Genomic DNA, 25739 nt, shown 5'->3' on the forward strand with positions numbered 1-25739 from the left:
CATCCATCCATCCATCCATCCATCCATCCATCCATCCATCCATCCATCCATCCATCCATCCATCCATCCATCCATCCATCCATCCATCCATCCATCCATCCATCCATCCATCCATCCATCCATCCATCCATCCATCCATCCATCCATCCATCCATCCATCCATCCATCCATCCATCCATCCATCCATCCATCCATCCATCCATCCATCCATCCATCCATCCATCCATCCATCCATCCATCCATCCATCCATCCATCCATCCATCCATCCATCCATCCATCCATCCATCCATCCATCCATCCATCCATCCATCCATCCATCCATCCATCCATCCATCCATCCATCCATCCATCCATCCATTAATCCATCCATCCATCCATCCATCCAGAAATAACGAATTAATAATCGCAATTGTCAGTATGGAAATTGCGCTAAAAACTACATCAACCGTTCAGTTGCGGTCCCACAGGGGCCGCAACCCAATAAATTAAAACTTCATTCTTCCCCCCCCCCTTGGCTGGTAACCATATGTGTTACAATTACATACAACTTCTATACAAACACAGGCTATTCTAAATACTAATAAAGACTATTACACAAAACTACGATACAGTAGCTATCTAAAAGTACACAGAACTAACCTACACTAATCTTGTGGAAGAACTGAACTGAGGCGGTTATACACGTTCTCAAACACCATGTATACACGTACACAAACAGGTACAAATTGGACTGACACCACTCACAGAACGAGGATAGAACAGGGACAGGGCACTAAGTACAAATAACAAGTAGTAAAATGAAAAGTTTCAGCCCAGTTATCAAAACTATTATCAAAAGCTATTTATGAGGACACCTAATATTTAAAACACAAATCTTTCTAAAAATCTTTAACTGCAACAATACATCTAATCAGTGGCGTAGCGAGGGGGCGGGGGTGCGGACCGCACCGGGTAAGTGATTAATTCGAGTGTTAAATAGTATTTTAAGAGGTGCAAATCGAAATTTTGAGGGGGGGGGGGGAGAGGGCTGCAAATCAAAAGTTTGAGGGGCGGGGGTGCGTATCGAAAATTGAAAGTTTGTCCCCGGGAAGGGTCGCTACGCCTCTGGGGGGGTGGCAACATTAAGTGCCGCACCGGGTGACACCCAACCTCGCTACGCCACTGCATCTAATAGCTATAATTATAAAATTATTGTGACAAATTGCATATAAAAATATTTATGAAAACCTTAGAACAAAGCAATACAAAAACGTGTTGGTTCTTTGAGAAAAGATGTTTTTACCTGTTCTTTAATTGTTTTTGGCTGAGCGTGGTGCTAACAATACTACCCCTTTAATTACCAAGGACACAATAAAGTAAAATTTTCTTGTACTACACCATTGAAAGTCGGTTTGGAAGGGTAACTACTTTATTTTTATTGTAAAACTGTTATTTCTTTCATAAATACAATGGCATCTATCTTGTATTGGCACTTTTTTGCTGCAGCTATAAATGCACACTACAAGTTCTACCATCTCTACAAGAGAGATTGGTATGATGTTTAGACTTTAAGTTCTACCATTTGTACAAGAAAGATGTGTGACTTTAAGTTTGAGTTTTATTACAAGAGAAACAGGTATAATGTGTAGACTTTAAGTTATACCATCTGTACACGACATATAGCTGTGATATGTACACTACAAGTTTTACCTTCTGTACAGGAAAGATACCTGTGATGTGTACACTTCAAATGCTATCTTCGGTACAAGACAGACAGCTGTGATGTGTAGGCCTACACTTTAAATTATATCCTCTGTACAAGATAGCTGCGATGTGCACAATACAAGTTCTACCAACTGTACAAGAATTATAGTTGTGATGAGTAAACTATAGTCTATCATATGTGAAAGACAGCAAGCTATATGTACCCTACAAGTTCTACCATCTGTACAAGAAAGATGTGATGTTGTAGACTTTAAATTATATCCTCAAACCCTTCTCCGCTGTAGTTGCATTTCCCCTTTGATCCACTGTGCACGTGAGGGACAAGAAGTTTGGTGTTTGTAAACACAAAGGCGCCGCTACTACCTGCACAGGTACTTAACTTGTAATGATACCTACTTGCTCTGTACCAAAGTTGTGCTTTGGTCATTTCTTTTTTCTCGTAGATCCCTATTGAAACATGCTTGAAACATCCATGCGGGTGCGACACGATATAAGTCAAAACATCATCAAAATTCGTCTGGAAATGCAGATACCGTGTAAAGATCTCCGACATTTTTTCATACAGTGCCATATCATGTGACGCGCACGAGAACCTGCAAGTGTCCCCTTTGATGGTCATGTCCCACATTCTCCAGCCGTCCAGCATCACCAAAGGGCTGTCCTGGCTGTCGAAGAACAGCCGGCACCTCGCTGTCTCCGCCTCGCTCGTGTCGAACACAACATGTGTAGCTGTCATCACGCCGGCCACCCACCATGTCGTCATGGGCGTGTCCGAAGATCTACACACCTCACACGGACACGTTTTCTTATCTTCCTCCTGGAACTTCGTAACACCAACTATCATACCAGTTCCAGTTCGAAGTGAGTTTTTACCCCTAGAATTACTACATGGGTAAGGTTTTACTGTGTTTTCAATAAAATTCGGTCTTGCAAGACTTGTGTGTGTGACAGAAATTCTAACCGTAAGATCTGCTGTGAGTTTTATTAGCTTGCAAAGTTCTTCGCGATACTTTGGATGATATATCTGAATCATGTCGTGGTTTTCATTGAACTCGCACATCGGGATAAAACCTTTGTGGGATGGGTTTTTGGTGAGGTGTGTCCAATGTGTTTTCAAGTTAGCCTCAGTTTCACCCGCCTCGCATTCCTGTACTTCGTGGTCACCTATAAAGTGGTCATAACGAGGTGTATAAGTGTTTTTTTTTTATATTGTAGGTCTAAACATATACAAACATATAAGTTATATATGCATATACAGATTTTTTTTAAAATTAGTTGCAGACTGTTTGATTTAAATTGTAAAAGGGGGATTTGAATCATCAGTCTCGCTAGCGGGAAAATAAAATGTGTACATTATCCTGCAACAAAATTAGCCTTTGTATAAGGCACCAATGTTTTACGTAAAAGGATTATTGGGGTAAACGCTAAACCTATATTTTGGCGTAAAAATCTTTTTTATGGACTATATAGATTTGAATTTTAAATAGCGATACCCCCAAAACAGATATTTTTTTATAATAGTCATTCTTCTTACTCCTAATACTATTATCAGAAATTAGACGAATGCAAGGGTTCTTACCATGATACCATCTGTGCTCTAAATTCAAAATTAAAAACTAAGTATCAAACTCACCTTGTAAAAAACACAACGAATGAAATGGTTGACTTCGAATGGGAAATTTAGCTGCTAAAGATTTTAAACGTTAAAATTAGTTATTAAACATCAGTAGAATTATATAGTTTGAGATTTAGTTTCTACAAATATATGTAAATTACAACCTAATTAAATCTAAATTAAAAAGACTCGTTGGTGTTCATTTCTACGTATCGGGTTAAGTATACATTACATCAGTCAAAATTTTGAAATGATTTTGTATTAATAAACCTTAACTATTGCACATTTGTACCCAAATATAAGCTACAGTATGTTTGTGTATTGTAACTTGTTGATATATTATATTTTAATATTATATATATATATATATATATATATATATATATATATATATATCGTCTACCTATTAAAAGTATATATATAAAGTTCAATTATGTATGTATGTATGTATTTAGCGGACCGCGGATTCCATAAACATAAAATGAAAATAATAGACTTCATCGCCTTTTATTTCTTTTATACACTGAACGTACTGTTTACTAATTGTTATTTTTAATCAAAGACAATTGACGTAAAAAAAACATCTTTATTCATGAACGGAAATTCCCACATGTTATTTTTAGCGCACGAATTGGGAATTCGTTTTTATCTATCGCGCCGCCAAACATGATGAACGTCGTCTTTTTGTTTTGTTTTACCTCACCATAGTGTGTACCTTTTAAGCAGACGTTTTAATAGTACATTTAGCAGTGTAAAGTTTTTCTACGTTCTCCACTTTAGCTTCAAAGTTTCCATCAGATGACATTGCTTTGCATCGCAAATATGTTTTAAACAGTTTAGAAGCCAGCTGCTGAATGTCCTCTATGTTTACTTTTATCTTTATGTTTACAGATAAGCTTGGGGTATTATAGTCGTTCACTAAATTGAATCAGGCGCGTCAACCCGGCGCCCCGGCAGGGTTCTATTTGGCGCCCTGGGCTATCCTGTAAGCGCTATGGGGCGTAATTTCGTTTTGAACAGTGCGGTAGACTATGGATTAGAAAGGTTACTATAGTCTTTAACTGACTCGAATCCGGGCGTCCCCCGCGCCACGAAAGGATGCTATTTGTCCTACTGGGCCTTCCCGTGTACGTCATGGCGCCTACGTTCGTTTACGTGAGCGCATAAGAATAAGAATAATTTGGGGTACTATAGTAGTTTACTTTTCAGAGAGGCCAGTGCAGGGAACTGGCCGGGACGGCTAGTATATATATATATTCTTGAAACTTACACTGTGCTTCTCCTGTAACTCGGGGACCGGTACCAATAAATACAGTTTTGTTTCCAGGAGCATCCTTTTCATCATCTCGCAACACAGCCTGCTAGGGTATAAAACCATTGATGAATTGTGAAATAACTATACAATATTTATGCCTATATATATATATATATATATATATATATATATATATATATATATATATATATATATATATATATATATATATATATATATATATATATATATATAATATTTATATAAATTGATATATATATAGTGATATATATATATATATATATATATATATATATATATATATATATATATATATATATATATATATATATCAGCCTATATATACATATATAAACACCTATATATCCTTAATAAAAATCATAAACGCATATATTCCCTTAATAAAAATCATAAACTCATATATTGCCTTAATAAAAATCATAAACCCATATATTCACTAAATAAAAATCATAAACCCTAATATTCATTTAATAAAAATTATATATATATATATATATATATATATATATATATATATATATATATATATATATATATATATACATATATAATATTTATATAAATTGATATATATATATATATATATATATATATATATTGATATAAGCCTATATATACATATATAAACCCCTGTATACCCTTAATAAAAATCATAAACTCATATATTCCCTTAATAAAAATCATAAACCCATATATTCACTAAATAAAAATCATAAACCCTAATATTATTTTAATAAAAATCATAAACCTAAATATTCCCTTAATAAAAATCATAAACCAATATATTCTCTTAATAAAAATTATAAACCCATATATTCCCTTAAGAAAATCATAAACCCAAATATTCCCTTAATAAAAATCATAAACCTATACATTCTCTTAATAAAAAGCATAAACCCATATATTCCCTTAATCAAAATCATAAACCCATATATTCCCTTTAGAAAAATCTTAACCCATATATTCCCTTAATAAAAATCATAAACCCATAAATTCCCTTAATAAAAATCATAAACCCATATATTCCCTTAAAAAAAATCATAAACCTATATATTCCCTTAATAAAAATCACAAACCCATGCTTAATATATATATTATCATAAGTCGCCTACTAAGCACAAGCGCCACGGCGTGGTCCGGCTAAAAAGCGTGTGATCGTTATTACGCGCTACCCTGTCCCGTAAAAATAAACCACGTCACTAAACCAGAGGCGTAGCGACCCTTCCCGGCGCCAGGGGACAAACTTTCAATTTTGCCCCCCCCCCCCCCCCCTCAAACTTTCATTCTGCACCCCCCCCTCAAACTTTCAATTTGCATCCCCCCAACCCCCCCCCCCCCCTTCACCGATATATTTTGTATATTTATAATGCAAAGCTGCAGCTAAAATTAGATTTTAATTTGTTTTTCTAACCCATTTTGGCGCCCCCTAAGGTAGGCGCCCGGGGACATATGTACCCCCGCCCCCCCCCCCCCCTTCGTTACGCCTCTGCACTAAACGTAACATTTATCGACAGAAATATTATGTCAATCCACAGGGGTCGTTCAAAAATGACGTCACACTCGGAGGGGGAGGGTGGTCGGTAATTTTGTGACCATGTGTGATAGTGTGACGTCACACTTTTTTTATTATAAAAAAGCAATGTTAGAAAACGAGTTTTAAACGTTATTTCGAGTTTTAGAAAACTGTTTTAATAAATTGTAATAGGAATTGATTAAAATACTCTATTTTGACAGATTTCAGACAAGTTTGGAAAAATATCGATGTTTTAAAAAAATTCAACTGTAATTTTGAGGGGGGTTGTAGGCTGAGGTGTGACGTCATTTTAGGGGGGGGGGGGTCTGACTTTTTAAAACGACGTGTGACGGAGGGGAGGGGTAGGTAAAAATCGTTCAAAAACAGCGTGACGTCATTTATGGATGACCCCACAAAGAACTGTCGGCTTGGAAGAAAAAGAATGCAGATACCAAATGGTATTCTCTTCTCTATACTTCAAATTTCATAGAAAAACATGTTATCCTATCAAATCCAATCGGTTTTAGAGAACCACGTTTATGTTACACAATTTTTTAAAAAAACTGTATTAGAAGATGTATGGGGAATTTGTGACGGTTGCTGCCACGGGCAGATGATGCTCTATAGCTGGAGGCAGCAACCCATCTCGGGGCAGCAACCCATCTCGGAGCAGCAACCCATCTAGGGGCAGAAACCCATCTAGGGGCAGCAACCCATCTAGGGGCAGCAACCCATCTAGGGGCAGCAACCCATCTAGGGGCAGCAACCCATCTAGGAAAGGAACTAATCTAGGACAACAATCTTTACTTGACAGCAACTCATCTATGAGAGTAACTCACATGGAAGATAATCCAGAGAGAAAAGCAGGCTAAAATCAGAGTCAACGGCCTATATAGCACATGACAAGTTGACAAGTAATACCTAATTGCGTTGGCGGAAATATTGTCCATCATTACAATTATGAAAGAAGAATAAGTAGCTCACATTTCAATTTATCAAAGTTCAAGATCTTATACGTGAGCATGAAATTCTCTTTTACCTAACTATAACAATACGGAAATTGAGTAAAATATCTGTTAAAAACTTGATAAAAACATGCGCATACAATGTAATACCTATATGAGAAATAGTGTCCAACTATCGTTTTACGTAAATGGGCACGTTTTAGTTTAAGTTTCTTGATAAGTCTATACAAATACAAAGGAGATTAATAATTTGTTTTATGCAACTTTGTAATCAATTCATTGACTGTATTAATGGACTAACTACCATTTCATGAATAATTCTTTAAATAGCAAATAAAACGGCGATGACATATATTACACACAAACTACTCACACGATACTTTGGATGATATGTCGGATTCATGTCGTGGTTTTTATTTAACTCGCTCCAAGGAATAAAACCTTTGTGGGATGGGTTCTTGGTGCCATGTGTCCAATGTGTTTTCAAGTTAGCCTCTGTTTCACCCGCCTCGCATTCCTGTACTTCGTGGTCACCTATAAAGTGGTCATAACGAGGTGTAATTTTTTTTAATATTGTAGGTTTAAACATATAACATATTAAGTATACATGCATATAAAGCGTTTTTTTTTTTTACTATCTTGTATACAGAGTATAGAGAAAGTATAGTAATAATGCAAAAAAAATCGAGATTTTTGCAAATCTCGAAGTTTTACACCTCCGTGAGTCGGAAAAACATAATTTTGCAATCTTGTCCGTATGTTTGTGTGTGTGTATGTGTGTATGTGTGTATGTTTGTGTGTGTATGTGTGTCTGTAAACACGATAACTTGAATACCGTTACAGCTCGGTTAATGAAATTTATATATATATATATATATATATATATATATATATATATATATATATATATGTATTATATCAGATTTGTAGATCTGTATCAGCTTTTGAGCGATTTCCGATAAACGGAAGTGGAACTTTTTCTACTTTCAATTTTTTTAAAAGCCTATAACATGAGTAGGTCTGCTATTTTATATAGATAAATGAAATTTCACATATAAGTAAATAATCTAATTCTCTGCCTTATATAAAATTTTGAGTAACTTCCGTTGACAGGAAGTAGTACTTAAGGCTATTTCCGATTTCTCAAAAAACTCATGTAAATTTATAAAGTATTAATAATAAAATTTATAAAGTATTAATAATATTCCGCACTATCATACACACTTTATTTGGCGTTCACTTTGTGTACAATTCTTTTTTCCACGAGATTCTATTTTATTTTAAAAAAGTTTAAGTAATTAAAAAATAGATTAAAATATTTTATGTATATATATATATATATATATATATATATATATATATATATATATATATATATATATATATATATATATATGTATATATATATATATATATGTATATATATATATATATATATGTATATATATATATATATATATATATATATATGTATATATATATATTTATTATGTATGTATGTATGTATGTATGTATGTATTTGGCGGACCGCGGCTTCCAAAGACATATAAGGAAATAATATAGTTCATCACCATAGTGTTATACGTCTAAAGTGCTCGTCGTCTAAACTAATGATTTAAAAAATTAATATTGAAGGTGTTGTAAAACAATTTTTTTTTTTACTTTAAGTCATAACTGTCGGCATGTTAATCGAATTTTTTTTTAATCTATCACCATTCATAAAACTTCCAATTGTGTCTGAAAAGTAGTTACATTTAGTTTTTATGAATTTATTACGTCCCTTGATAAATTAGGAAAACACTCTTTCTTCCCTTTATAAAACCCATTACATGGGGGGGGGGGGAATTACTTTTTATTACTTCGTTTTGATGTTGGGCAAACAAATATTTACATAATTAGCGCGGATTGATCAAGTGCAATGTGGTAGATATTATAAATTCTGCCTGTTATTTATTTTATACACTGAACGTTCTGTTTACTAATTGTTATTTTTAATCAAAGACAGTTGACGTAAAAAAAGATTACTTTATTCGAGAACGTAAATTCCCTCAGGTTATTTTTTGTGTCTTTTTTTGCGCACGAATGGGAATTCGTTTTTTTTGTCTGTCGCGCCAAACATGATGAACGTTGTCTTGTTTTTTTTTACCTAATCATAGTTCGTACCATTTTAATCAGACGTTTTAACAGTACAATTAGCAATGTAAAGTTTTTCTACGTTCTCGATGGTTAATGCAAGATCGAAGAAACATGTTAATTTAAGAGCTATGTTTATGTTTTATAGCTTCGCTTAAGTGAGCTCATAAGATTAAGAATAGGTTGGGGTACTATAGTCGTTTACAAAGTTGAATCAGGCGGTTCCGCCGGCGCTCAGCATTGTTGGATTTGGCGCCCCGGGCTGGACTATAAGCAGTATGCTTTTATGTTTGCATTAAAGTTTGTGTTTTTTGCATTATTTTGAGTTATTGTTTGCGTTTTCTTTCTATTTGTATTTATGTTTGCTTTTTGTTTGCGTTTGTGTTTTCTATGTGTTTGGGTTTGGGTTTTTTGCGTTTGTGGTTGCGTTTGTGTTTTGCGTTTGTATTTCTTTTTGTTTGTTTTTCTATGTGTTTAGTTTGTGTTTGTTTTTGCGTTTGTAGTTCGGTTTGTGTTTGCGTTTTTGTTTGTGTTTTTATTTGTGTTTGCATTTGTGTTATATTTGCGTTTTTGTGTTTAGTTTTGGTTGTTTGTGGGTAGGGTTAATTTGAAAAGTAATATATTTCTTAAACCCGAACAATGCCAGGTATATGCTGATTAATAAACACACAAGTCATGGTCCTTACAGATAGGATTTTCACGGGACGGCTAGAATATATATATTCTTGAAACTTACACTGTGCTTCTCCTGTAACTCGGGGACCGGTTTTGTTTCCAGGAGGATCCTCTTCATCATCTCTCAACATAGCCTGCTAGGGTATGAAACTAGTGATGAATTGTGAAATAACTATGCAGTGTATATGCCTATATATATATATATATATATATAATAAAACTGTGTATTTATATTCTTCATGTTATATACTGTTATATAGGCTACTGTTTGATGTAATTCTAATCTTTACATGATTGGACCTACGTACACACAGATATGTATGCTTTCTAACATTTCAATGTTCCAACCAGTGGTGTAGCTACCGTAAAGCTAGCGTAAGCAAGACATAGGGGCCCACGGCATTTGGGGGCTCTTTTCCCTCTTTAAAAAAAATTAACTCTTTTACATTTAAATTTTAATATTTCTTTAATTTAAAAAAAAAGGAAAATTCAGATTATTTTCTATTGTAGAAATAATTAATAGTTCCAAAAAAAGGCCCCAGTCCTTTCGTACTTTACAAATAGTGGGATTCAGTGGGGGGTGGGGGTCGAACAGGGCCCATCCGTAATAATATTACTACAGGCGTTGCCGCATGGTCGTTCAAGCCATTTAGAGAATTAGCCTATAAATAAACTTGAACTTTGACTATTTTGTAAGATTGGCATCCAGCACCAGTAAATCTACATGCATTGCTACAAACCTCAACTGACTGGGGAATTCCCTACCCCATCCCACAGAACTGCACCTTTCTCAAAACTGTCTGCCCTCCACGAAATTCCATCTTTCTAAACATCTATGTTAACAACTGAGTCATTAAAAAAATAAATAACCATGAACATTTTTCTCACAACCAGATGAATCTAACATTTGTCACTGTTTTTCTTTACCTTAAAGACTTTTCATTTGTTGATCTAATTAATCTTTAAAAAATATGGCACTACTAACACTATAGGTTGTTTTTTTTTCATCAAATCGCCAAGAAACTTTGGGAAGCCGTTAAGAATATTCCACAGGAAATGTTTTTTCCCAGACATTTTTCCTGAAAAGGTGCCTGAAAGAAACTCTGACTTTTGGGAAGGTTTCTGCCATTAAATTTTTATTTTATTTCGGAGAGCTTCGCCCCGATAGTAAGGCGGTGCGGTTTGCCACCGAGAGTTTCCAAGCGGCTATCTTTGCAACTGGGGTCTGTTAATTGGGTGTCTGACGCAGCAGGTCAGCGTTACTACCTGATTCAATGGTCAAATTGCAGCCGGCACCTCGGCGGTCGTGTAACCCGGTGCGCCCCGGTGTCCCCCAAGAGCACTATGGCGCCTATATTCGTTTTAATGAGCGCCATACACTAGGAATACGTCGGGATTCTAAAGTCGATTACTAAATCGAATAATTGGTGTCCTCCAGAGGCAACCGAGTGCATGAAATCCTTTGATTGGGCGTCTTGCAGAGTGTTGATTCAGCGGTCAAACTGCAACAGGGTCGGCTTCACCCACAAATCACACGAGTATTCTACAATAGGGACAAGGACTATTCAGAACCAGAGGTTGTATCCGGCTACCTACGGCGGTGTAACCAGTCACTCCTTCAAAGACCTTGGGACCTACGTGGTGGCCGAAAGGTATTCAACCACACTATTAAGGAAGATGATTAAGGTACACTCAATACTTTTATACAGCACGCCCAAGGGCGTTTGAGCGATAGTGTCGTCCAACCCGCGCCCACGCATCAAAAATCCGAAAAAAAAACAGTATTTTTTACATTTTAACTAGACCTATCTCAGTTTTAGAAAACAAGGTCACACGACTAAAAATACACAATTGATAATGCGTTGGTGAAACCCTTACAAATTGTTTCGTTACCATGGTATGTAGACTAGATCGCAGCAACGCGAACAGGTACTATTATGATAGATTATATCTATCATGGTGTCTCCACCTCTCCCCCCTTCCTGCTACCCCACAGGTAACGGTACACACCTGGACCTGAGTCCAGCGGTATCGTAAGGCTAACCGGGCCTCGACCTCTGACTGCGGTCGTGAGGGCGGAGCCTGAGTCATGTGACCTGTAGGGTAGGGACGCTACAGTCCGGTCACTCTACTTTCTCCCCTCCTCGGAGGTACACGTTTTTTTGGTGCTAAGGCACTAGCCAACATAATATATCATACTTATTTTGGTGCTCCGGCACTTGTTCTCCTCGGAGAAATTAAACGTACGTTTGGCAACGTGTGTAGAGGATTGTGTGGCTTCTTTGGAAGCCGGCCAGCATGGGGCTAAAACTTAGTACAGAGGTCTGTGTGTGAGGAAGTGTGACCACGCCGCCCTGAAGACCAGTCGCCCCTTCCAGGCTACTTTAAATTGTATCGTTATTCCTATGCCAATAATTAATGTATTAATAAAAGTTAAAGGATTGTGAAACTGAGTTAATTACTCAATCATAATTTTAACCCTTTTCACTGAGCCAAATATCGGCAATCAGTCAATAATAATAACCCAACATTAATAAACGCAATATTACTATTAAGGGACCTCTTGTCCAACGAGACAAACCCTAGACTAAACAGGTCATTCTGTAGCTGCGGCTATATTTATTTATGTGCGGTATGACTCGCTAGAGCATATTTGCCACATTGGGGGCTCGTATCAAAGCTAGATTTTGTTAAAATATCTATAAATACTGGTACATTTTTATCATATATATATAGTTATATATATTAAGGTAGAATTTAATTTTAATTTAATTTTGTTACTTTTTATGCCACAATTAGAATACAATTGTACATCCTTTACTAGTAATTACTTATAGTTTTCAGATTGTTAAAGTCAAAGTTAGACCTAGCTCTACCCACCCTTGATACCACCCAGCTAACTTCCCAGGGTGACTCAGAGCGACCACTGCAGTTTCGGTAAGTGTCTCTTGTTCAGGCAAGTTCAGATACTGTCAGTGCTCTACATTAATTTTTTTTTAAAAATACAGCTAACACTAGTTGGGTACCCTGATCAGTGACCACCCTACCATTCACCCTGTACAAAGGTATCCTACTCTTGACCTAAAGTTGACCGGACGCCATGGCATCCTACCAGGCTACGCAGCGGTCACAGCTAGAGATAAAGCGGGAGGGGGAGGCGTTAGGTTACGCGGGGACAAAGCTTTTAAAATGGGTTAGGGATGAGGTGGACGCCGAACGGGCTAGGGTACACAGGGAACGAGAATTTCAGCAAGCAGAGTGGGCTAGGGTAGACAAGGAACGAGAATTTAAGCAAGCAGAGTGGGCTAGGGACAAGGAAAAAGAGGAGCGTCAAATTCAGCTGTTAGAGTTGGAAATTAAACGAATAGAGTTAGCGAATCGTAGCAACGAGTATGTGGGGAAGGGGGAGGAGCAAATAGGTGTCGGATCATCGAAGGTAACACTACCAAAGTTTGATGGGGTGGCCGATCACCTAGACTTTTTTCTCCTTCGTTTTGAAGAAGAGGCTAGGCAAAACAGATGGAGGCAAGACTGCTGGAGTAATGAGCTCCGCAAATTAATGCCGGCAGAACTATTGCCAGTGTGCTTTATGGGACACAGAGCGGAAGCAAAAGCTTCCTACGGGGAGGTAAAAACTGCTCTATGTCGTCACTTTCACCTGACAGCACAGGGATATAGGCAAAAGTTTTACGCCATATCACCTGAGGCTAATGAGTCTATTGTTGCTTAGGCCTATAGCAACAGAGCAAAACATTACCTTACTCGGTGGGTAGACTTGTCAAAAATCGACAAGTCATTTGAAGCCCTCCGTGATTTGATGGTGGTAGATAAACTACTACACACTGTCAACGAGGACGTGGTCAATTTCATCACTGAGAGAAATGACCTAAATCTGGACTCGGTATTAACCCAAGCCGACAATTACATGATAGCGCATCCAGATAAAAACCTAGCACGTATAAAGCATATAACTAAACCAATAGCACACATAGGCCTAGATTACAAAGTTAACAATCAGCCCAAGTCGTGCGCCTTCTGTTTTAAAAGGGGACACAACACGGACGATTGTGTCCACCTAAAGCGTTACACGAGTGAGAATGCCGGGTCACGGAGCGAGGGTCACACTGACCGCCAGCCATACTCGGGTCCGGTCAGAAATAACGCCTACCCCGCAGCTGCTGTCAGCAGGGGAAGGGGAGGCTATGGTAGCGCAGCGGTGGGCCAGGTTAGCACTGGCAACCCTTTTGTTAGCCATCAGACAGAAGAACAGTTATTGGCAATGTCGGACAAAGATACAATAGGTGACAGAAAGCATTTTGATCAAAGAAGGGATCCTCAGTTAGGTCTTGCATGTTTCGAGGGGGGCATGGAATCTAAGGGGGGAACCATAGCTGATGGTGAAATTAATGGGGAAAAGGTTAAGGTATTAAGAGATACCGGGTGTAGTATTATTGGTTGCAGGGAATCATTGAGTAATGGACAAAACAATAACGACACCGTTACTTGTACTTTATTTGATGGTAGAAAAGTGGTTTATGAAGTGGGATGGATTAGAATCAAATCTCCATATTTTACCGGGTGCACTAAAGCGGCGCTCCTGAAAGACCCGACCGTGGACTTAATAATTGGTAACGTGAGTGGGGCGACGATGGGTGATAACCTAGACGTAGCAGCCGCCTTCGTCACAAAGGCACAAACTAAGAAAGTAACAAAAAAGAATGACATTACAAGATTCATCGCTGAATTTAACGTGACTGTCGAACAGTTCAAACAAATGCAGACAAAAGACGAAACGTTAGCTAAGACTAAATTATTCGCTCAGACTAAACTAAACCATCACGGACCCTCTCAGTTTTATTTTAACAGCGATGGACTGTTGGTGAGACGATACACCGACGGACAGGGCGTCGAGTGGGATCAATTGGCTGTACCTAAACCGCTGCGGCAGGTGGTACTTGACCTGACCCACAGCAACAAGCGGTCAGCTCATGTGGGCGTGGCCAAAATGAAAGCTCAAATCTTAGAGCATTTTTGGTGGCCTGGCTTATCTAAGTCAGTATCCTACCATTACAAGACATGCAATGTTGGTCAAACACACAAGAAAACTAAGGTTGGCTTTGTCACTGACCACGAAAATAAATCTCAAAACAATTATAAACACTGGGACTCATTTAGAGACAGAATAAAAACCAGTGCAATAAAACTAAAAGCTACAGCTAATACTTATGCTCCAAAGAAAAGACATATTGCTCCAATGATAAATAACATTGTGTATAACGGTTATAAAAATTATAACAAAGCCTATAGGCCACATTACTAAAAACAAGAATAGCCTGACAATCAATTCTGAACCAATGCCTGTAACAAGACTTACAGAAATGTAGGTGGTCAGAACGGTCAAAATACGACGCTAGATAGACAATTCTATATAAATGTATATTTACATAAAATGCATTTGTTATCGTGTTTTATTTCAGTTTGATAAATTACATGTTTAGTTAACATGATGAATGTATACTTATTTTACATGTCTTTGCATTTGTTTCATAGAGCACCCACTTTCAATGTAGGGTCTACTATGCACAGCTATTCAATTGAATGTACCAAGTAAACACTTTTAAATATAGTTATACTACTCATCATTTCTTTTGGACATAGGTGTCATTACATTTATGATAGTCCTACTTATATATGTAGTTAAAATTGATTACTTTTAGCGGTGTAAACGCTTTTGATTTCCTTGATTTTTATGTAATACAGTTGTATAATGTGATCGTACTGTAACCTTTTATTTTACACAATGACAAAATGTATGGTATGTAAGGATTTAATATGAAAAGTGTGTTTAGGTTGCGCTAAAGGTGTGCTTTCAGCAAACCATTATCGCGGGGAGGGGGATGTTATGATAGATTATATCTATCATGGTGTCTCCACCTCTCCCCCCTTCCTGCTACCCCACAGGTAACGGTACACACCTGGACCTGAGTCCAGCGGTATCGTAAGGCTAACCGGGCCTCGACCTCAGACTGCGGTCGTGAGGGCGGAGCCTGAGTCATGTGACCTGTAGGGTAGGGACGCTACAGTCCGGTCACTCTACCTTCTCCCCTCCTCGGAGGTACACGTTTTTTTGGTGCTAAGGCACTAGCCAACATAATATATCATACTTATTTTGGTGCTCCGGCACTTGTTCTCCTCGGAGAAATTAAACGTACGTTTGGCAACGTGTGTAGAGGATTGTGTGGCTTCTTTGGAAGCCGGCCAGCATGGGGCTAAAACTTAGTACAGAGGTCTGTGTGTGAGGAAGTGTGACCACGCCGCCCTGAAGACCAGTCGCCCCTTCCAGGCTACTTTAAATTGTATCGTTATTACTATGCCAATAATTAATGTATTAATAAAAGTTAAAGGATTGTGAAACTGAGTTAATTACTCAATCATAATTTTAACCCTTTTCACTGAGCCAAATATCGGCAATCAGTCAATAATAATAACCCAACATTAATAAACGCAATATTACTATTAAGGGACCTCTTGTCCAACGAGACAAACCCTAGACTAAACAGGTCATTCTGTAGCTGCGGCTATATTTATTTATGTGCGGTATGACTCGCTAGAGCATATTTGCCACAGGTACGCTAGTTAGTTGAAGCATTCTTTAACATTTTACGGTGATCGGTAAGGAGATTTCGATGTCTATGATGGAATTCTTAAATCTTATTATTTGTAGATATGCCCATTGAGCCAGTAGCTTGGTCATCCTAACAATCGAACATACAGACGCAGCCAAAGTAGATCTCAATGAACTTATTTATCATTTTACAAAATTAAAAGAACGAAACAACATAGATCTAAATAAATCATGAGCAATTTTTAAAAAATGTATTTGGTTAGTGAGTTAGTGGCTTCACAATGTCGGGTGTTATCCTACGTGTTTTCTAAAGGTGTCACCTCATCGTACCCCACAATTTAGCATTTCCGGTGTGGTGTCACCCCTCTCTCACTAATCTTTTGTTATTTTAACTGAATACAACTTGGTTTGACAGTAAATTGTACAATGTTTTGTCATGGTGTCACTCCTAAATGTTGACATCCGATGCGGGCCGCACCTCTGATCCCGCCTTATGACGCTACTCTGTTTTTTTTTTACTTTAAATAATTAACTGTAAGACTGTAACATTTTTACAAAACTACATATTAATATAATATAAATACACAATCAGGACGTATAAGATATAAAATGTAGGCCTAAAGAATATTTATATTATTTAAACTTAACTCCATTGTAACATAACGGCTGACAAAGGAGGCCCACTAATAATTTTTGCATAGGGGCCCGACAATCCTATCAACGCCACTGGTTAAAACTAGTATAAAAAATCATAAACCCATGTTTAAACTCTTACAATAATATATTCCCTTAAGTCGCATACTAAGCACAAGCGCCACGGTCCGGCAGAAAAGGGGGTGATTGCTTACTACGGAAGTCACGAGTTCGAACCGCGGGCAAATGAAGCTCCATAGCTTGTGAGAGCTACCCACTCAAGAGAGAAATCTCCATAATCAAGCTATTGCTGCCTTGAATTTTGTTCTTGTGTGGGGAAAAAAAGTCTATTAAAGAATGCAGGCTAAGTCAACGGGTCGTATGGAGCATAAAATTTGTCAACGGGTCGTATGGAGCTTAAAATTGATACGTAATTATAGTGTTGGAAGACGCCCCCTCCTACATTATAATTAGGATCGGAGAATAAGAAGATGAATATCAAGTAGCCTTAGGAAACTTTAAATGGCAACTCCTTATAAACTTCACTGTTTATAATTTAGTTTTTTTTTTTTCAAATACCTGTCATTATAACTCAGCAAATTAAAAAAAAACTTAACAAAAATTTGCTCTCTAGTACGTCCGAAAAGGTAAAAATGTTAAAAAAATTTTTTAACTCTCTTTTACGTCCGCACCATCAGATCTTATAAACATGGCTATTCGTACAGATCGAGGCGTTTCAACGCCAATTCGACACGTTGATCACCTGGCGTCGAACTCCTATCAGGTGTGTTTGGCCATCACTGTCTAGACCAGATGTACTACATAGACCGGTGTGTTGAGTACCCCCAGTGCTTGATTTGTCTACAGTTGACATCGCCCTCTGAAAATTTGGGTATATCAACCCAGCCCTATCGGTGTGTTTGGTTGTTTGGATGTTTGGATATTTGTCGTCGTGTGATACGCTTTTGGTTTAAATCCAGAACGGCTATACACGACGACAAATATCCAAACATTCAAGCGGCCTCAACATATCGATAGGGTTTTTTTTTGTTTATAAAACAGTAATTTCTCGGAGGTCCGCGCATCATACCCCACAATGCTAAGGGTTGCTATGATTATTTTGAAATGTAGATGTTATAAGGTCGTTTGCTGTTATTGGTTATAAGTTATATATAAGACAAATTAGTAGGAGTGCACCGGAGCTAGGGTTGTTAGTAAAGCACAGTTTGTAATTTTTTAAGGAACAGTTTGTAATTAGTAAAACACAGTTCGTATTTTGTGAGGAACAGTAAACTGTTAGTAAGCTGTAAGGGACATTCCATAAGATGTAAGTACAGTTTAAAAGTAGTAATATATAGTTTGTAAGTTGTAAAGGACAGTTCAAAAGTTGTAAAAGACGGTTCGAAATTTGTAAGGGATAGTTCGTAAGTTGTAAGGGACAGTTCGTAAGTTGTAAGGGACAGTTCGTAAGTTGTAAATGACAGTTCGTAAGTTGTAAATGACAGTTCGTAAGTTGTAAGGGACAGTTCGTAAGTTGTAAGGGACAGTTCGTAAGTTGTAAATGACAGTTCGTAAGTTGTAAGGGACAGTTCGTAAGTTGTAAGGGACAGTTCGTAAGTTGTAAGGGACAGTTCGTAAGTTGTACAACCGGCAGTTTCAACCTCTGGTTCCAAACGCACTACTTAGATCAACGTGTTATCACGAGCTAGCCCGTCCAGTAAAAATAAACCACGTCACTAAACGTAAGATTTATCGACAGAAATATTATGTCAATCCACAAAGAACTGTCCGCTCGAAAGAAAAACAATGCACATACCAAATGGTATTCTCTTCTCTATACTTCAAATCTCCTAGAAAAACATATCTTATCAAATCCAATCGGTTTTAGAGAACCACGTTTATGTCACACAATTTAAAAACAGCTTTGTTAGAAGATGTACAGGGAAGTTGTGACGGTTTCTGCCACGGGCAGAAGATGCTCTATAGCTAGAGGCAGCAACCCATCTAGGAGCAGCAACCTGTTTAGGGGCAGCAACCCATCTAGGAAAGGAACTCATTTAAAACAGTAATCGTTATACTTTATAGGACAGCAAACCATCTATGGGGGTAAACCATCTGGAAGCAAATCCAGAGAGAAAAGCAGGCTAAAATCAGAGTCAAAGGCCTATTTATCAAAGTATATCAATATCTTATACTCGTACATGAAATTTTTGTTGTCCTAACTATTACAGTACTTAAGTTATAGTGTACACGGAAATAGAGTAAAATATATGTTCAAAATTTGATAGAAACAAACGAATACAATGTAACACTAATATGAGAAATTGTGTCCAACTAACGTTTTACGTAGATCGGCACGTTTTAGTTTGTTTTCTGACAAGTATAAGCAAGTACAAAAAAAAAGATTAGTAACTTGTTTTCTTCAACTTTGTAATGGACTGTATTAATGGACTAATTATATATATATATATATATATATATATATATATATATATATATATATATATATATATATATATATATATATATATATATTTCATAAATAATCTTTTAAATGGAAAATAAAACGGCTATAATATATTACACGCAAACAACTCACACTTTTGAAGCGATATAGTTCAGACATCCTCTGCAACACTTGTCCTTAGCTCTGTTTAAACTACTATCCAAGCTGTTATCACAAAATGAAGATTGACTTAACGTACAATCAAACTCTCGACCTACATTGGCAAGCCACAGATGGCAAAAAGATTACATAAAACCACATCCGTTGTTGAATAGAAAAAAGTCCACAACCATACTGCCAGATTACGATACGCGGGGGGGGGGGGGGGGGGGGTGGGGGTGTTGCTATGTGAGATAAGGGTAGGGTCGACAATAAACCAACGAAGTCCGTATACAAATTAACTTCTTTATTACTTGAAATTACGAACAAGACCTAGACTGCCTATTAGAGAATGGACCCCCAAAACTTCTTAACCCCACCTTTTATACCCTAGCTAACCTCCTGAGATATATGTCACTTCCCTCCCAATCGTTCCTATGCTACAGAATTGTGTGTACTATTGATTTACATTATTTAATCTCAATATAACTAAAATAGACTATAGTTTGAAGGGTAATGAAAACATGTAAACAAAAGGGACGTTACTCTCAATTTACGCGAATACTTATATGTAAACATCCTAACATAGGGGAGGGGGTGCAGGTCGCTTAGGGGACCCACAGCTGTCCATAATTAATTTTGTTTTATTTAAAATTAAAATTTCGTGCATTTTTTCACATTTATATTTTTCTCTTAGTTTTTCAACCATTGTGATGGCCGTGTTCTCTTTCTCCTACAAACTCTTGACCTACATTGGCAAGCCACAGATAGCGAAAAGATTACATAAAACCAAATCCGTTCTTTCAACCATTGTAATGGCCGTGTTCTGTTTCTCCGACAATCAAACACGCTGTGGCCGGCTAAATTCTTTGGAAAAAAAATCTAAGTCCATAGACAGAGAGGACGTTATATATGTATATCTCCTTTGAGTCACTTTTATAATAGGTTTTAGGAAAATAATTTGTGATCATCACAGATGTTGACGTACATCGGCGCTTTGTTGTCCCTTTTAAGTTCCGTTACCCCCCCCCCCCCTTCTCCTTCTTAGTATGACAAGTAGAGAATAGATAAATGAATCTCTACACTAGTCAGCATATATTAATTTATTTGCTTAGTTTTTGATTGATGAATCTGATTCACAATACAAGGAAGTTAATACTATTTTCGATAATATTAAAAGAGTTATTTATTAGTACATTAATTAATTGAACATTATTTATAATCAATTACTATTCATAACTGACGACATTTGGAGGTGTGGGTCTGTTTTTGTGATTCGTCAAAAAAAGCGTGACGTCACTTATGAATGGCCCCTAAATATGAAGGTTTTCCGACGCATGAGCTGGCCACATACAGCTGTACATGTGACAAACATATTTCTGTTTTTGTATGCATTACTACACCATTCTTCGGATCGCCATGAAAATTTAGACAGTTGCTGGGTACAGTTCCGCAAAGGTTTCTGTCATAGGTCTAATATGTTTTTAAATAATGGAGTAGTGGTACCTAGTGGCTATCTTTTCATCTGGGGTCCGCTTAGTGGGTGCCCTACACAGGGATAGGTGTATTACTTGAGTCAGCACTCAATATGCAATGTGGGCCTCCACCCTACACTAGGGACACATCGGGCTATTACATACAATGACTAAATCTAACCGGGTGTTGCACCCGTCACCGTATAGTAATATAACCGGTGGCTTCCAAGAGCCCCGCGACGCCCATAACACCTGGGCCGTCGCTGAGGTATTTTCTTTTTCACCATTGTGGAGGGTGATCAGCGTAAAATGAATGTTTGCTTACTGCACAGCCGGGCGTGTCCTGGTTGTAGTGTAGATACACTAGCACCCCAACAACTGGGAAGATAAAAGAAATAAAGTGCAGACAATTTTTACATTTAAATTACTTCTAATAACACGGTTACACGTATATAAATACACCATTGGTAACCATTTGATGAAAACCTTATAAAAAGCATAATGACAAACTAGTGAATTTTGACTTCTATTCACGTTATCAAAAGTTGATTTTTCCCACGTTTTCTTTAACTTGCTTTCTCTGTTTGTTTTTCCAATCAAATCTTGCGATCGAAATTTCTGGCACTTCCCAGTTAGCTAGCGCGCTGAAATTTTCAGGGAAGCTTTCTTTTGGATGACCATAGAATATTCAATTGTTATTATTACTAAATTGATCAATGGAAACATTTTATTGAGCATTTTAGACCGCTATATAATCTATATATATAATTCTCCTCTGCGAGCCATTAGAAAAAAAACGAGCGACGCGTAGCTCGCCTCTCTCTTGCCGCGCGCAGTGAAGCGAACGATCCCACGTCGCGACAGGCTTAGGGGCAGATAATTTAGTTTGAACCGACTTTAAACTTACAGGAGGTAACTATTACCACTGGTGGCCAGTTTGGGGGAGACGATATGGTCGAGTGGTTGGGCACAAGATTGCTATCCCACTCGACACGGGTTCAAATCTATGTGTTCTAGTCAGTAACCAGCCCTCGTCCTAACCGCTATCAACTAACCTCTGACATTCATTCACTTGCGATTGAGACCGAAGAAGAAAGGGTCTCTCGTTTTTTACGAGTTGTCTTTTTACGAGTTGTCTTCGTTTACCCAAAAAAAAGTGAAAAGATAAAATCGATAGCAAGATTTCAATGCAAACAAACAGACAAAGACTAAAAAGTAGAAAATAATAATCATTAAAAAAGTTTTTAAAAACCCACGTTTTCTGATTGAACTAAAAAGTAGAAAATAAATGCTATACATCACAATAATGCAAGCGATCACTCTACTATAAGCGATCAAAAACGTGGGGCGCCGTGATTTTCTTACAGTTTCTAGTACTGTTGACTCTCTACAAGCTCCCTAATAAAAGTCAATAGTATTATCTAATCAATAGTAATATCACTTTTACTAGAGGCTAATTATTTGTATAATTATTAATTTATTTCACATTGATGCGGCATGACACAATGTAGGACATATGTTTTAGATGCGTGCTTAGTGGATAAATTCTTGTTCTATTTGTTAAATAGTTAATACAAATGTGTTTGAATGTAATTGTCATATTAGCTCGCAAACTGTATTTAACACATACCTCCCGAAAGGTTGCAACCTATCTAGAAAATAATTTTACATTTACTGCCTATGTTATGTAAAACGTGAAAATAAATGATATTACTTAATTTATTTATTAAATTATAAAATGAATTAGTATAAGTTCAAAGTAATTACTATCAGTTATATATCGGTACAATGACATGGTTTAGGGTTTTTAGGTGACGCATTTGTATTCCAAGTGAAAGATCTATAAGTATATTAGATTTAGAGTAATTAATCTAGATGTTGTTCCCTTGTAAGTTTAAGGTAACGATCCTGTGCCTAGAGAGGGTCTATGTACAAGGTCTGGGGGAAAGGAGTCTGAGAATAGATGCAGTTTTAGTTATTGAGTCTTTACGAAGATAAACATTACAACAGATTGTAGAATGTTGTTTCAATCTTAAAATATAACAAACAACTTTCAAATATGACTTCGGAAGCAAGAAACTTCAAACTATAGTTGTAACCTATGTGTGATGATAAATAGCTTCTATTTGAAGTAATATGTAATTTAGCGTGTGTGTGTTCATCACAATAACACTTACTCATGTATAAATAGATACTGTTTGGAATTACTGGTGTACACTTTTTTCTTCTTTCTTGATTAAATTAGCGTAATATTAGAAGGTATTTAACCCGTACAAATTATCATCAATTGTTCTGTTTACCATCATATGGCATATAGACTCTAATTTCAGCCTACTTTTCTTTCCGGATTTCCTTAAATATCATTAGTCCATCGAAGAACATTCTGGACTCATATATTTGTAGTAGGTTCTGAGTGTATGTTACGTAAATTGTGGATATTAACCATTTAAAGTTTTTACGAATGGGCGGACGATGGGAGGGGGGGGGGGGGAACTGCACAAAATAATATTGTTTGGTGGCGACATAATAATATATAACATGTTTTAAATATCAAATTATACAACACAGTAGTTAATGTACTCCTAATATATATTATAGGGTCGGAGTGGTTGGTCGGGTAAGCACGAAAGTCCCGAGTTCGAACATGGGTACCATCTGCCTCTTCTCAACTTAGGGCCCTGGCTTTGTGCTTGGAATTTCAATGCGCAATCATAAGATGGTGTACTAGACTAGGGAGCAATAGATACAATATTTTAGTAATATTCTCAATTTTAAAAACATTGTATATTTACAAACAGATCAAGTCGAAGAATGGACATTGAAGACCTCAATGTATCAAGATCAACGGCATCAAGCGTGACTGAATCACCAAACACGCCTTTCTGTTATGTATCATATGATTCTTTTCGACAAGCAAGTTTCATTTTAAACGCTATCATGATTCCAATCATTTCCCTTTTCGGAATTTTCGGAAATATTGTACAATAATAATTCTAACTTACGATGGTTTAAACGAATCAACAAACGTTATTTTAACAGGACTAGCTGTGGCTGATCTGTTTTACTCGATATCACAATTTATCAACCAACTTGGGGAAATGTTGTCTTTATTCTTCTATGTGGAGGTGGGAAGTGAACTATTTAGTTACTACATTGTGTATGTGTCAGGGTGGAACCAATGTGCTGTTTGTATTAGCATTCATATGGTGACACTCGTTGCTATAGAAAGAATGATAGCTGTGTGTTTTCCTTTTGTAGCCTCACGCTTTCTATCTATAGAATAAAATTTACAATTATTGCTGTTTATGTTTCAGTGGGAATATTTTATATTCCACGAGAATTTATGTATCGTTTAAGCTACAAACTTTGGGGTGGAACAAATACCACCATAGCTGTGGTGTATTTCACTGATTTCTATTTAAATAACGAATTCGCTGTTTATAATCAAATATTTGTAATTCCCATTGCGGTATTCATTCCAACCATTATAATACTAACTTGTACCGTGATGATTATAAGTAGATTATCAATATCCTACCGAAACATGAAGAAGATGGCTTCAATCGATGCCCGTTACAAGAGAGTTAAAGATATGAGATCTATAAAAGTTACCCTGTCTATTTGCTTATGTGTTCTTGTATTTAATATTTTACCAACTAACCTATTAAATTACATAATTATAGATCGTAATTTATTTTCACTTTTCTGCTGTGCTGTCGTTACCTACACGACAATTTTTATCGTGCAATTAAACGCAGCGGTTAATTTGGTTATTTACGTCATAATTAGCCCCAAATTTGCCAATGCCTATAAAAAACTATTTTTTTGCAATATGAAAAAGCAAAATAAGTGAAGACTAAAAGCTAAGGCATTCAAAGGATAATATTACATTTGACTAAGTTGAAGAAAATATGAATATACCATATTTGAATATTTGAAATAAACAATTTAGTATTAATATTTTATTTTATTTTATTTCATTATATATATATATATATATATAATATATATATATATATATATATATATATATATATATATATATATATATATATATATATATATATATATGTATGTATATATATATATATTAAACTGCAGTTTATATGTAAAATAAATTTTATGTTCATAAAACGATGATTTAACTAATAATAAATGGAAGTTGATTATGGTATGTAATTTTCGTGTTTGCTTTTAGCAGAAAGTTACAAATAAATTATTGAACGGGGCAACAGCAGATATAGAAACATGTGTGTAGAGTTTCTGTCAGGCATCTCCCTGGGAAGAGAATTGCCTTCGTCCGTCTCGCCCCCCCCCCCCCCCCCCCCCCGCCCACCCCGGACAGCCTTTTACCGAATAAGTCAATATAGAAAATTATATTTAAATTGTTCAGAAAATAGCTGTTTTGAACAATTATCTTCTCAGAATATCCAGTAGCGTAGCGAGGGGGGGGGTGTCGGGGGGGACGTATGTCCCCGGGCGCCGACCTTAGGGGGCG

General features: G+C 36.7%; 1 protein-coding gene across 4 annotated transcripts; it reads right to left on the minus strand.

The window, feature by feature from the left end:
* Nucleotides 1-1114: 1114 nt before the first annotated feature.
* On the minus strand, nucleotides 1115-19838 carry LOC131939852 (uncharacterized). 4 transcript variants are annotated; one of them, XM_059298381.1, is made up of 7 exons: nucleotides 19761-19802; nucleotides 14479-14600; nucleotides 9965-10037; nucleotides 7469-7629; nucleotides 4591-4678; nucleotides 3339-3392; nucleotides 1115-2869 (listed from the first exon to the last, which is right to left on the minus strand). In XM_059298381.1, the coding sequence occupies exons 3-7, from the start codon at nucleotides 10032-10034 to the stop codon at nucleotides 1956-1958; spliced, it is 1287 nt and encodes a 428-aa protein (XP_059154364.1). In that variant the 5' UTR covers nucleotides 10035-10037; nucleotides 14479-14600; nucleotides 19761-19802; the 3' UTR covers nucleotides 1115-1955. The 4 variants fall into 4 exon arrangements, with proteins under 4 accessions (XP_059154364.1, XP_059154354.1, XP_059154372.1 ...); XM_059298371.1 differs by lacking the exon at nucleotides 14479-14600 and having other exon boundaries at nucleotides 19761-19838; XM_059298389.1 differs by lacking the exon at nucleotides 14479-14600 and having other exon boundaries at nucleotides 9965-10053; nucleotides 19761-19838.
* Nucleotides 19839-25739: the final 5901 nt, after the last annotated feature.

Source organism: Physella acuta, unplaced genomic scaffold (genome assembly GCF_028476545.2).
Source record: "Physella acuta isolate Inbredline_101_S28 unplaced genomic scaffold, ASM2847654v3 ptg000019l, whole genome shotgun sequence".
Classification (NCBI taxonomy): domain Eukaryota; kingdom Metazoa; phylum Mollusca; class Gastropoda; family Physidae; genus Physella; species Physella acuta.